Genomic DNA, 14,264 nt, shown 5'->3' on the forward strand with positions numbered 1-14,264 from the left:
TTATTGTCTCCCAGTATTTAAACAGGTGTTGCATATTTTAAGGCTGTACCATACTGGAGAAGTGATAGAACAAGAACAATTCCCATAGTACATCTAGGGCATGCCAGAAAACGCCAATAAAAGATGCGTTATGGACGTGACAGAAAAAGTATCACTTTTCTTGGGTGACTGTACATTTTTATCAAACTCTGTGAAATTGTAAACCTAATGTCGAAATGGAGATATCCGTTTGATAGAGGGGTCCAAGGTGAATATTAAAAAATCTTTGTTTAAAATATTTTGTATTTCATGCAGAGTTTCGGAAGGAAAAGTCAGCGTTATGGATGTGACGAAATTCCGTTATGGATGTGACGCATCTGAAATAGACATGGCATATGTTTAGAAAATCAGCAATTTAACCACCATAACCCTTTGAAAAACTCTCTAAATATCAGCTAAAACTATCAAAGTTCTTAAATAATATTTAGGATGGCTATTGTTTTTGCTGTTTTGTGGATTTTAGCATACATTTCTGTGGCTTGTGGCAATAATATAGAATTGTACATGATCAAAGTTGATTTTAGCTTGGGTTTTACATTATAAGAAAGAAAGACTGACATATTAAGGCGACGGGAACAATTCTTGTGGCAAATTGGTTCAACTTATTCACATCTGTAAAATACAGGCCTAGGTGATATCTCTGGGAGTGGTTTTGATGTATTACATGTTGCTTTATTTTTGCATGGTGAGGTTGACATTTACATGGAATTGCCCATGAGCGCGACGGTAGCAAGTAAAAACTCCATCAGATGACACGAGGAAGAAACCTCGAGAGGAACCAGACCCAAAAGGGAACCCATCCTCACCTGGACAACATTAACAGTTTTAACATGAAGTCAGTTTTGTTGATGTTATAAACTTTTCATTAAAGGAAACTTGAGTGCAAAGCTGTTCATGACAGCCGCAGCCCTAAAGTTAGCAAGCCAACTGTAGTCCTCAGCCACAAAAGCATTACTGTAAGTGTCCAGAGTGTCTTCCAAGTGTGACGTTCAACTGTCCATATGAGGCTGAACTCCACAGGAGTGATGCGATGAGACTCCAACCAGACATAGGGCATCAGGATGCATCAGGCAGGTCCGAGGAGCAGAAGAGGTCAGCATCTCGATCCCAGGATTGACATGTAACTCAGATGGACAGATTGGGGGGGGGAGGAAAAACGGTGCCGAGGAAAAACTCCCCCAAACGACACGAGGAAGAAACCTCGAGATGAACCAGACCCAAAAGGGAACCCATCCTCACCTGGACAACATTAACAGTTCTAACATGAAGTCAGTTTCGTTGATGTTATAAACTTTTCATTAAAGGAAACTTGAGTGCAAAACTGTTCATGACAGCTGCAGTCCTAAAGTTAGCAAGCCAACTGTAGTCCTCAGCCACAAAAGCATTACTGTAAGTGTCCAGAGTGTCTTCCAAGTGTGACTTTCAACTCTCCATATGGGGCCGTCCTCCACAGGAGCGATGTGATAAGACTCCAACCAGACATAGGGCATCAGGATGGATCAGGCAGGCTTTGAGGAGCAGAAGAGGTCAGCATCTCGAGCCCAGGATTGACATGTAACTCAGAGGGACAGACTGGGGGGGAAGAGAGAGAAAACACAGGTTGTTAGGTATGCCCAATGTCACCTGAATAAGTAGGTACAGTATACATTTTGCGCTGAGTACAAGCAGGGACTCTGGCAAAACTAACTATGGCAGCATAACTAAAAGGAGAGAGCCAGAAGGTAACACAGGCATTTACAGAAATGCAACACCTCTTCTGCACTTTATGATCCTGAGAGCATTCCCATAAAGTGGGGAAGCCATGGCCTAAAGGTTAGAGAAGCAGTTTTTGGACTAAAACGTTGCCGGTTTGAGTCCCTGGACCATCAGGAATGGCTGAAATGCCCTTTAGCAACTGCTCCCCAGGCTGCTCTGGGTATGTTGTACATTGCTCTGGATAAGAGTGTCTGCTAAATGCTTGTAATGTTGGATCGCGACACATGGGTCGATAGCGCCTATGCTCACGCCACCCATTTTCCCACCATGCGGCCACCTTCCTTGACACACCTTTCAACACTCTACAGCATGGAGAAGTACCTGGCAACAGACTGCACACCCTGCCCAACTCAGTGTCATCCCGAATACAGCACTACCCCCAGGTGGCGACCTCCCAAGGAAAGAGTCAAGTCAAGTTTATTTCTATAGCGCTTTTAACAATAGACATTGCCTCAAAGCAGCTTTACAGAATTTGAATGACTTTAAACATAAGCTTCTCAGCCTCCCTGGGAAAGCCTATGCTGGGGTGCTGGAGAGGAGAGTCCGGTCGATAGTCGAACCTTAGATGGACACACACACACACACACACACACAAGTGAGCAAGGAGCACACACACATACCCAGAGCAGTGGGCAGCTATGCAACAGTGCCCGGGGAGCAGCTAGGGGTTAGGTGCCTCGCTCAAGGGCACTTCAGTCATGATACAGAGGGAGGGGAAAGTGCTGTTTTTTCACTTAACTCCCATCACATTTTTGAACTGGCGACCCTTTGGGCCCCAGGCTGCTTCTCTAACCTTCAGACCATGACTGCCCCCAAACTTTGTTGTGGAACTACAGTATATGGAACTATCTAGATTGCAATGCTTTGGATAATGTTCCTCTAATGTTCTGGTAACCTTCAAATAATTTGAACATCTCAGGAACCTTATAAACCCAGGATGATTCAGAGGAACGTCCCCGTAACGTTAGTGGCGCATTCTCTGAATTAATAACTTGCTAAATTTCTATGCTCATAACTTTCTTATGATATGGCTCTATCTAGAACACTGTGAAATACACTATACTGTTGATCACAACAAATAAATTACCAATTAAATCACACAAAAAAATTTGAGGAAAATATATATTTACACGGCGGCACGGTGGTGTAGTGGTTAGCGCTGTCGCCTCACAGCAAGAAGGTCCTGGGTTCGAGCCCCGTGGCCGGCGAGGGCCTTTCTGTGCGGAGTTTGCATGTTCTCCCCATGTCCGCGTGGGTTTCCTCCGGGTGCTCCGGTTTCCCCCACAGTCCAAAGACATGCAGGTTAGGTTAACTGGTGACTCTAAATTGACCGTAGGTGTGAATGGTTGTCTGTGTCTATGTGTCAGCCCTGTGATGACCTGGCGACTTGTCCAGGGTGTACCCCGCCTTTCACCCGTAGTCAGCTGGGATAGGCTCCAGCTTGCCTGCGACCCTGTAGAAGGATAAAGCGGCTAGAGATAATGAGATGAGATATATTTACACTAATGTAATAATACACTCACCGGCCACTTTATTAGGTACACCCGTCCACCTGCAGTTTTATGCAATTCTGTAATCAGCCGATCCCTTGACAGCAGCACAATGCATCAAATCATGGAGATACAAATCAAGAGCTTCAGTTAATGTTCACTTCAAACATCAGAATGGGAAAAGTTGTGATCTCAAGTTTTGTGTGACTTTCTTTCACTGTGGCATGGGTGTTGGTTTGAGCCAGATGGACGAGTTTGAGTATTTCAGAATCTGCTGATCTCCTGGGGTTTTCACGCACAACAGTCTCGATAGTTTACACAGAATGGTACGAAAAACAAAAAACATTGAGTGAGTGACAGTTCTGTGGGTGGAAACAAACGCCTTGTTGATGAGAGAGCTCAGAGGAAAATGGACAGATTGGTTCGAACTTCCAGGAAGGATATAGTAACTCATAGCAACTCTTTACAACCGTGGTGAGCAGAAAAGCATCTCAGCATGCAACAGCAGAACACCACATTGGGTTCCACTCCTGCAGCCAAAAACAGGAATCTTAGAATCCAGAACAAGTTCTTGTTAAAGTAGCCGGTGAGTGTATATATTATAAATTATTATTCAAAGCCAACAACAAAAACAGCTAAAATAAGGTGTAAATACAAAGTCGTCAATGTTACAGAGACCAAGATCACGAAATCAACAGGAATAAAAACATTCCCTTGAAATGTTTATTTAAGTCTGTACCTGGAATATTAATTTTATAAACATAAACCTAAAAACTGTAGTGAACTTCCAGAACTTCATGTAAGAAAATTTGTTAACATTGTGGTAACATTCCTAGAACATTAGTTTGGAGTTACAAAAATTAATCTGACAAACCTCCTGTGATGAGACCATGAAGGTCTCATAAGCTGTCAAATAATACTCAAAGAACATTGTCTTTTTCTCATCTCATCTCATCTCATTATCTCTAGCCGCTTTATCCTGTTCTACAGGGTCGCAGGCAAGCTGGAGCCTATCCCAGCTGACTACGGGCGAAAGGCGGGGTACACCCTGGACAAGCCGCCAGGTCATCACAGGGCTGACACATAGACACAGACAACCATTCACACTCACATTCACACCTACGCTCAATTTAGAGTCACCAGTTAACCTAACCTGCATGTCTTTGGACTGTGGGGGAAACCGGAGCACCCGGAGGAAACCCACGCGGACACGGGGAGAACATGCAAACTCCGCACAGAAAGGTCCTCGCCGGCCACGGGGCTCGAACCCGGACCTTCTTGCTGTGAGGCGACAGCGCTAACCACTACACCACCGTGCCGCCCACTGTAATGTATGTGTGACAAATAAAGGCTTTCTTTTTCTTCAGTGATTCGCCAAGGGTTCTATTCGTAACCATCTCTTACAAGAGAAACACTTGTACCAAATAAATTTGCAGTAAAAAGGATGTGAGGATGTGAATGTTTTCCATTTTGCGATATAAGAATAAAAGATGCATCAGGGTTTTTTTTCCCTTCAGTACAAATTAATAAAAACGTAGTACCTCGGGTTAAGAGAGATTTTGCCTGGGAAGGTAGAAACTAGAAACATTCCCAATGATGGCTGGTCAGGATATTGAATGAGAGCTAAAATAATCTACTTCCTGTCAGTAACTGTGTTACTAATACAACATGAAACCGTTATAGTTGATTTTTACGTGTCTCGTTGTAGGCATACATAAGACTATTCCGTATACCCACAGGACACGCTTGTTGAAAGACAGATAGACAACATTGTTCATGATTGCTATTTTTTTTATGTCTCAAGTCTGTAATCATATCAATCAATTATAATTTTTCAAAACTCAAAATTTTCAAAATTTTTCAAAAAGTTTGGGGTCACCCAGACAATTTTGTGTTTTCCATGAAAAGTCACACTTTTATTTACCACCATAAGTTGTAAAATGAATAGAAAATATAGTCAAGACATTTTTCTGGCCATTTTGAGCATTTAATCGACCCCACAAATGTGACGCTCCAGAAACTCAATCTGCTCAAAGGAAGGTCAGTTTTATAGCTTCTCTAAAGAGCTCAACTGTTTTCAGCTGTGCTAACATGATTGTACAAGGGTTTTCTAATCATCCATTAGCCTTCTGAGGCAATGAGCAAACACATTGTACCATTAGAACACTGGAGTGAGAGTTGCTGGAAATGGGCCTCTATACACCTATGGAGATATTGCGCCAAAAACCAGACATTTGCAGCTAGAATAGTCATTTACCACATTAGCAATGTATAGAGTGGATTTCTGATTAGTTTAAAGTGAGCTTCATTGAAAAGAACAGTGCTTTTCTTTCAAAAATAAGGACATTTCAAAGTGACCCCAAACTTTTGAACGGTAGTGTATATTAAATTTTTTATTTATTGTTTACAACATATACTCAATATGCTCGTTCTTAGACTTACAGTACATTTATGCATTTTCTCAGCTGCTGTATCATGTTCTTGTGGATTTTGGTTAACATATTGCCATCAGTACCTGACTTGTCAGACACTCTGTAGATTCACGCAGCCTATCGTGGACATCTGCGTTTTACACTGCTGGTGAAATGACAGAAGTTTTTGTGTACACTGCAGAGGTGGACAGTAACGAAGTACGTTTACTTGAGTGCTGTACTTAAGTACACTTTTTGAGTATTTTTTTTTTGGAAACTTATGACTTTAACTTCACTACATTTGAAAGACAAATATCGTACTTTTCACTCCACTACATTTCTATCAAGGTCCTCGTTACTATGAAGCAGCTTTGAAAGCGGATGTTTTTTTCTTTTCTTTTCAAAAACGTGATTTTTTTTCGCACGTGACACTGAGACAGCCCATCAGTAATCACCAGAGGTGGACAAAGTAGCCAACTTCATTACTTAAGTCAAAGTACAGATCCCACTGGTCAAATGTTACTCCGATACAAGTGAAAGTTCTCCAGTCAAATTTTTACTTAAGCAAAAGTACTGAAGTACTTGCTTTTAAAAATACTTAAGTATTAGAAGTACATTTTCTTCACCGCGTTGTTGCATTATTGCCACGACGCTTACAAAACCTAACGCCTCTGAAGAACCTACTTGATTTACTGACTTGTTTGTAGAACCTGTAGAATAAACACCTTTAAACACAGATTTCTACATTCTGTTTATTTGGCAAGATTATGCTAAAACATATTTCTGAAAGGACTTCAGATAAGTTAACGTTATTCATGTTAGCGTAACTCCGTTTTTACATGCTAACTAACAGTGTCCAAGTTAACTAGCCATGTGTTAACGTTAGCCGTGGACAAGGCTGTAGCAACTTGGCAGGCAAATCCATAGAAAGTCATTTGACTAACCAGACTGCATAACTATTGCAACGTTATCGTTAGCTCTAAAAGCACAGACAACTTCATTACAAGCTTTCTCTTGGAATAAAATGTTTATATAGATCAATATGCTTCCTCAGGTTGGACGGTGAGTTTTTGTAGGCCGTGATGTGGTTCGTTTTAGGCAAACAAAGCAAACATTTAAAACGAAACGAATCTTTAATCCTTTCAGAAAACTGAAACATGGGTTCATGGGCCATGGGTGCGTGCATTCTCCAGAAGAACCGCCTGCTTCCATTCTGCCATCAACTGATCGAGTTCAAATAATGTTGCTGAGAAATCACTGAACTTGATTTTATCCAGTCTATGGACGTGACGTGACCCTAGTGATTTCTGATCGGCTGTCTCAGTGTCACCTGGGGAAAACCCATCACGTTTTAGAAAAGAAAAGAAAAAACATCCACTTTCAAAGCTGCTTCATAGTAACGAGTAACGAGGACCTTGATAGAAATGTAGTGGAGTGAAAAGTACGATATTTGCCTTTCAAATGTAGTGAAGTTAAAGTCATAAGTTTCCCCCCCCAAAAAATACTCAAGTAAAGTACAGATACTCAAAAAGTGGACTTAAGTACAGAACTCAAGTAAACGTACTTTGTTACTGTCCACCTCTGGTAATCACTAGGGTCACGTTACGTCCATAGACTGAATAAAATCAAGTTCAGTGATTTCTCAGCAACAATATTTGAACTCGATTAATTGATAGTAGAATGGAAGGAGGCGGTTCTTCTGGGAAACGCACACGCACTCATGGCTACACCTAGAACCCATGTTTCAGTTTTCTGTACGGATTAACGAGTCGTTTCATTTTAATTGCTTGTTTTGTTTGCCTAAAACGAACCACATCACGGCCTACAAAAACTCGCCGTCCAACCTGTGGAAGCATATTGATCTATATAAACGTTTTATTCCAAGAGAAAGCTTGTAATGAAGTTGTCTGTGCTTTTAGAGCTAGCGATAACGTTGCAATAGCTATGCAGTCTGGTTCGTCAAATGACTTTCTATGGATTTGCCTGCCAAGTTGCCATCGCCTTGTCCACGGCTAACGTTAACACATAGCGAGTTAACTTGTTCACTGTTAGTTAGCATGTAAAAACGGAGTTACGCTAACATGAATAACGTTAACTTATCTGAAGTCCTTTCAGAAATATGTTTTAGCATAATCTTGCCAAATAAACAGAATGTAGAAATCTGTGTTTAAAGGTGTTTATTCTACAGGTTCTATAAGCGAGTCGGTAAATCCAGTCAGTTGCTTCAGAGGCATTAGGTTTTGTAAGCGTTGTGGCAATAATGCAACAATGCAGTAAAGAAAATGTACTTCTAATACTTAAGTATTTTTAAAAGCAAGTACTTTAGTACTTAAAGTAAAAAATTGACTGGACAACTTTCACTTGTGGGGCGGCACAGTGGTGTAGTGGTTAGCACTGTCACCTCACAGCAAGAAGGTCCGGGTTCGAGCCCCGTGGCTGGCGAGGGCCTTTCTGCGTGGAGTTTGCATGTTCTCCCCGTGTCCGCGTGGGTTTCCTCCGGGTGCTCTGGTTTCCCCCACAGTCCAAAGACATGCAGGTTAGGTTAACTGGTGACTCTAAATTGACCGTAGGTGTGAATGTGAGTGTGAATGGTTGTCTGTGTCTATGTGTCAGCCCTGTGATGGCCTGGCGACTTGTCCAGGGTGTACCCCGCCTTTCGCCTGTAGTCAGCTGGGATAGGCTCCAGCTTGCCTGCGACCCTGTAGAACAGGATAAAGCAGCTAGAGATAATGAGATGAGAACTTTCACTTGTATCGGAGTAACATTTGACCAGCGGGATCTGTACTTTGACTCAAGTAACGAAGTTGGGTACTTTGTCCACCTCTGGTACATTGGGACTAAATTATTCGCTCATCCGGCCGACAGGCGATGAGCTTATGCCATTGTGCGTTGTCCGTCATTGTCATCCACATTTCACGAAAATTGCTTCTTCTCTCTCAGTTCTTCACCGATTTTTATTCTTTTTGGCAGGAAGGTAGGTCTGCCTGGGGTGCATATGGCTTCGACACAAATTTGCATAATTGCAATTAATAATGAAGATATGGAGTAATTAATCAATCCCTAACAAGCAGTTTCCACACAATTCGCTGCTTCTCCCTCAGTTCTTCACCAATTTTGATTCTTTTTGGCATGAAGGTAGGGGGACCTAGGGTGCATATAAACATCTACCCAGATTTGCTTAATTACAGTTATCAATTAAGTTATGGATTAATTAAGCCTTAATGAGCGATTCAACAAAAATCGCTTCTTCTTGGTCAATTCCTCACCATTTTGGAGGCACAGGCCCTCCACTAACAGCTATATAAATTAACTAGACAGGGCCAGAGTGAGCTACACCATCATTGATGGTCTCGTTTGATCCTGCTTCACAGACACATCCATAATCACGTCATCAACAGTGATTGCAGAGACGCACATGAAATACAATACCAGGTGTTGTAAACAAGAACGAAGCAGCTTACTTTCTCAATCACTGATTTTTCAGAAAGTCTTTGAGAAATTAGAAGTAAACTACACAAAAATTGTCCAATCAATGTACAAATTACACAACGAAACAAAAGACAACCACATGTTTTGTATGGTTCGAACAAAAGAGCTCAGCTTTTCTGTTCATGTTTGCTATTTGGAAAAATTATAATTGATTGATATGATTACAGACTTGAGACATAAAAAAAAAATAGCAATCATGAACAATGTTGTCTATCTGTCTTTCAACAAGCGTGTCCTGTGGGTATACGGAATAGTCTTACGTATGCCTACAACGAGACACGTAAAAGTCAACTATAACGGTTTCATGTTGTATTAGTAACACAGTTACTGACAGGAAGTAGATTATTTTAGCTCTCATTCAATATCCTGACCAGCCATCATTGGGAATGTTTCTAGTTTCTACCTTCCCAGGCAAAATCTCTCTTAACCCGAGGTACTACGTTTTTATTAATTTGCACTGAAGGGAAAAAAAAACCTGATGCATCTTTTATTCTTATATCGCAAAATGGAAAACATTCACATCCTCACATCCTTTTTACTGCGAATTTATTTGGTACAAGTGTTTCTCTTGTAAGAGATGGTTACGAATAGAACCCTTGGCGAATCACTGAAGAAAAAGAAAGCCTTTATTTGTCACACATACATTACAGTGGGCGGCACGGTGGTGTAGTGGTTAGCGCTGTCGCCTCACAGCAAGAAGGTCCGGGTTCGAGCCCAGCAGCCGGCGAGGGCCTTTCTGTGTGGAGTTTGCATGTTCTCCCCGTGTCCGCGTGGGTTTCCTCCGGGTGCTCCGGTTTCCCCCACAGTCCAAAGATATGCAGGTTAACTGGTGACTCTAAATTGAGCGTAGGTGTGAATGTGAGTGTGAATGGTTGTCTGTGTCTATGTGTCAGCCCTGTGATGACCTGGCGACTTGTCCAGGGTGTACCCTGCCTTTCGCCCGTAGTCAGCTGGGATAGGCTCCAGCTTGCCTGCGACCCTGTAGAAGGATAAAGCGGCTAGAGATAATGAGATGAGATACATTACAGTAAAGTAAAATCCTTTTCTTCACATATCCCAGTCTGTTAGGGAGCTGGGGTCAGAGTGCAGGGTCAGGCATGATACAGTGCCCCCTGAGAAAAGCTGGTAAAGTGCTTTAAGGGCCTCAAGGGCCCAACAGTGGCAGCTTGGTGGTGCTTGGGCTTGAACCCCTACTGTAAAACCCCAGAGCCTTAATAACAACTGAGCCACCACTGGATATGAAATGATTGTTTCTAAGTGAAGCAGTATTCGCTTGTTGCCTTTATTCGCATCTAACAAATGTTTTGTACAAACTGGCTTCTTACATAAAAGCACAAGAAAAGCAGTAATGATAAGAGAATTAATAAATGAACCAACACGGTTTTATTCAAGTGCAAATATTTCACATGATCTTATTCTTTCACTCTAACTCTTCAAACCAGTTTCCTTAAGGAAAATGGAAATGTTTTAAATGCATATATGCAGTATTTTAGTTCGGTCAAGGCCTCCATGTGACCATCGGACCCCTGTGAAGTCTGTTCGTCCTACGTGTGACTCTTCTGTCTCTTCCAGAACCTTTTAACCTCGCTGTGTCCATGTGGCGTCACCACCATGACCCTATGCTGTGGGTTCTGCCACACCAGCACTCCCAAACCCTGTAGAAAGATACGCAGTTTAATGTGCATGAATACACAAATACAGGACATGCTCAGTGCACTGTACTCTCTCTCTGCGGCTTCGCAAGAAAAAGGTGTGAATTAAGACTCAGGAATGCATGAAGTGTTTTCAAATCTCAGAACTGCCAGAGAGCCACTGCGTGAAAATTCTTACACTTCAACTGCTCAGCTTTGTGCTTGGATTATATTTCATCTCACCTGTAAGTAACTTCATACCATGGTTCTCAAATCCGATTGGTCTGAAGCTAGTGATTAATTTTCTTTAACTGTAGATTTAAGTAAGTAAATTTTATTTAGACAGCGCATTTTAGAATCCACGTCCGTTGACCAAAGTGCTTTGCAAAGTGAGTTTTGTTTGATATGTCTATCTCAGAAACTGGGTACTGTGGGGGTCCCCCACTAAATATCCTCACAGTCAATAAACTGTACGGTTTTGAATGGTAATGTTGGTTTTAATTTGAAATAAAATGATGAAAGAAATAATACAGATAAAACTAAATCTTTGATGTGAATTTGGCAAAAATTCTGCAAATTTGTGGAAAAATGGCGGCTTGATCTGGGACATGATAAATGGTTGACTACATCGCATTCCCTTAAAAAGGTTGTAGTCCACTGAAAAGTCTACAGTTATCACTAATTGTATTTTAAATTGTAACTTTATACACCTAAGGATTGGTGCGCTCACAGAATAATCATAACCGTAATAAAACATCATGCAAAATATTTGATCACCGTTGTAACTCCATTTTCCGCAAACCCAAAACCAATACGATCGCGTGTTTTGCTCTAAACGGAAAGCCTCAGGGTCGAGGTCACAACCTCACCAAAAGCAGTAACTTAAAATCACTACGCCATATAAACATTTAGTTATAAATCTGTGATTTTGTTTTTTTAAACGAAAGCTGAAAGTTAGGTATAGAATATGTTTCTTACAGAATATGTTACGATGGTAGCTGGTCTATGAATTTCTGAGCTATAAAATGAGTTGTGGTCTATTTTTTACCGTAGCGTGTTATTTGTGTGCGGGGAAGGACACACATTAACAATTTGTATGTGTAGAATGGAATTTTCCACTCCAGCAGTTAGAAGTTGATCGCGCTTCCATTTGCGGTCTTTCTGTTACGCGGGTGATCTGTTCAGACGTTATCGCTGAAAAGGTGAGTTTTGACAGTTTTATTTTGTTTTAGTCTTGCAGTATAAGGCAATAGAATGTTTCTTTTTCATCTTACTTTCATATTTCGTAGTGTTTGTGTATTTTTGGCCAATATTTTGCAACCATGGTCAATTTAGATCAAACTTTTGATAGAATCTCCGGCCAGTCATTTTGCCCCGCCCCCGCCTCGCGCTCCGTCCGGTGCGGTAGTGATGTCCCGTTGCTCGCGGGCCGCAGCAGAGACCCGCGCGACCTTCAGCCGGTACAGTCGCTGTTCTTTTACTACCACCGTTATTCTCATCTTTCCGGTGTGTGCTTGATTTTTCCATTGTGTCCTATTTCGCCATATCAAATACCCAAAATGTATCATATTATTCATATTTAAGTGAATAATCAATTCAGTCATCATAACTTGGCATTTTTAACCCAAGCAATCAAAAAGAGGAAATTTATTCAATATTTTCACTCATCTGTGAAGGAGGGGCTTTAATTCTTCATGATGGAGTTATTTTATACGTAAATCAATTTTACAAAAGCGTTTGAATTGTAATCAAAATTCTTCCACAGTGGAGGCCAGATAAAGCAAGATACTATCTTTATTCTTATTAAACATGACAAAAGAAACATTGAGTGTTCGGTAAATGCAAAAAAAAAAGTAAAATTAGAAAATTTATTTTTTGACCATAATGTCCCAAATGAGAGACCAGTTTCTGAGACGGACCCTTATTATACACACACACACACACACACACACACACACACACATATATATATATATATATATATATATATATATATATATATATATATGTATATATATATATATATATATATATATATATATATATATATATATACACATACACACATATATATATATATATATATATATATATATATATATATATATATACATATATATATATATATATATATATATATATATATATATATATATATATATGTATATATATATATATATATATATGTATATATATATATATATACATACACACATATATATATATATATATATATATATATATATATATATATATACACATATATATATATATATATATATATACACATACATATATATATATATATATATATATATATATATATATATATATATACACATACACACACATATATATATATCACAGGTGGCTTCTCCAGTGAGGAGAGGGAGGAAGATCCTCCTTAAAAATTCTAAGAATAAAAAGTTGAAATTGTCTTGACCAATTTAATGAATTGCTGTCCTTGAATATTACTATTTTATTGCCAAATACGACATGTACATTATATTCGTTTCTCTGGGTGAAATTACATTAGCACCCCCTATCGCTCGCTATTAGAAATTACTGCACGGAGGATCTTCCTCCCTTCGGCTCCCATTCACTCCGATTCAAACAGTCTCCGGCACTGGCGGCTCGTGGTTAACATAGACTTCAATGAGAGAGAGGAGGAAAATCCTCCTCTAAGAGGGTGGGACTAGCTAAGAGATCTGACAAGTGCTACAAAATATCAACCAATAGGCTGCAGCCCTAGTTGCGCAATGAACCAATAAGTAGAGGCCTTAGCTGCCTGGGGGGAGGGGTTATCTTATCAAACTTAACTTCTAGATCCGGTGACTCGGGCACTTCGGCAGTCAGAGTGAGAACGGCGAGGTGGAAGTGGATTGACTATGTTATAGATATCCTACGAATAAAGTAATGGAAACAGAGGACGTGGTGAATGTTTTGCTTGCAAAACCCTTCCATGGGCTGAGCTACAGTGAAAAATTAGCCATCAAAGCAGCAGGTAGACCAACCCCTAAAATCGAAATCACAAAACCCAATGGCAAAGGCAGTACAGTGAATGCTACATGGTTTGCTAGGTACACATGGCTCACTGGTAGCGTTACCACCCATCGATTATATTGCTGGCCCTGTTTGCTAATGAACAATGCCAAATCACAAGCGTGGAGTGTTCATGGTTTCAATGATTTAAAAAATCTAGATAGGGCAACCAAACGCCATGAGAAGTGTCAAGACCACGTTGGTGCTGCTATCCGACTGTCCTTACTAGGCACCATGCCAATAGATAGGGTGGTAGACGAGGGTGTGCGGCTGCAAATCCAGCAGCACAATGCTAAAGTGAGTCGCAATAGAGAGGTATTAAAACGTCTGATAGATGCAACAGCCTACCTAGGCATGCAAGAGTTGTCACTGAGGGGACATGAAGAAGGGGGGAATTCGGACAATAA

The 14,264-nt window shown here is 40.5% G+C and overlaps 1 protein-coding gene across 1 annotated transcript in view; it reads right to left on the reverse strand.

The window, feature by feature from the left end:
* Positions 1–10,548: 10,548 nt before the first annotated feature.
* The window catches only part of gtf2h4 (general transcription factor IIH, polypeptide 4), a 49,495-nt gene continuing 45,779 nt past the window's right edge, over positions 10,549–14,264 (reverse strand). Inside the window, exon 14 of the mRNA XM_060904669.1 lies at positions 10,549–10,839. Coding sequence (XP_060760652.1) covers positions 10,729–10,839 — 111 coding nt within the window. The 3' untranslated portion in view covers positions 10,549–10,728. The remainder of the gene's footprint in view (positions 10,840–14,264) is intronic.

This window comes from Neoarius graeffei, chromosome 22 (assembly GCF_027579695.1).
Source record: "Neoarius graeffei isolate fNeoGra1 chromosome 22, fNeoGra1.pri, whole genome shotgun sequence".
NCBI lineage: Eukaryota > Metazoa > Chordata > Actinopteri > Siluriformes > Ariidae > Neoarius > Neoarius graeffei.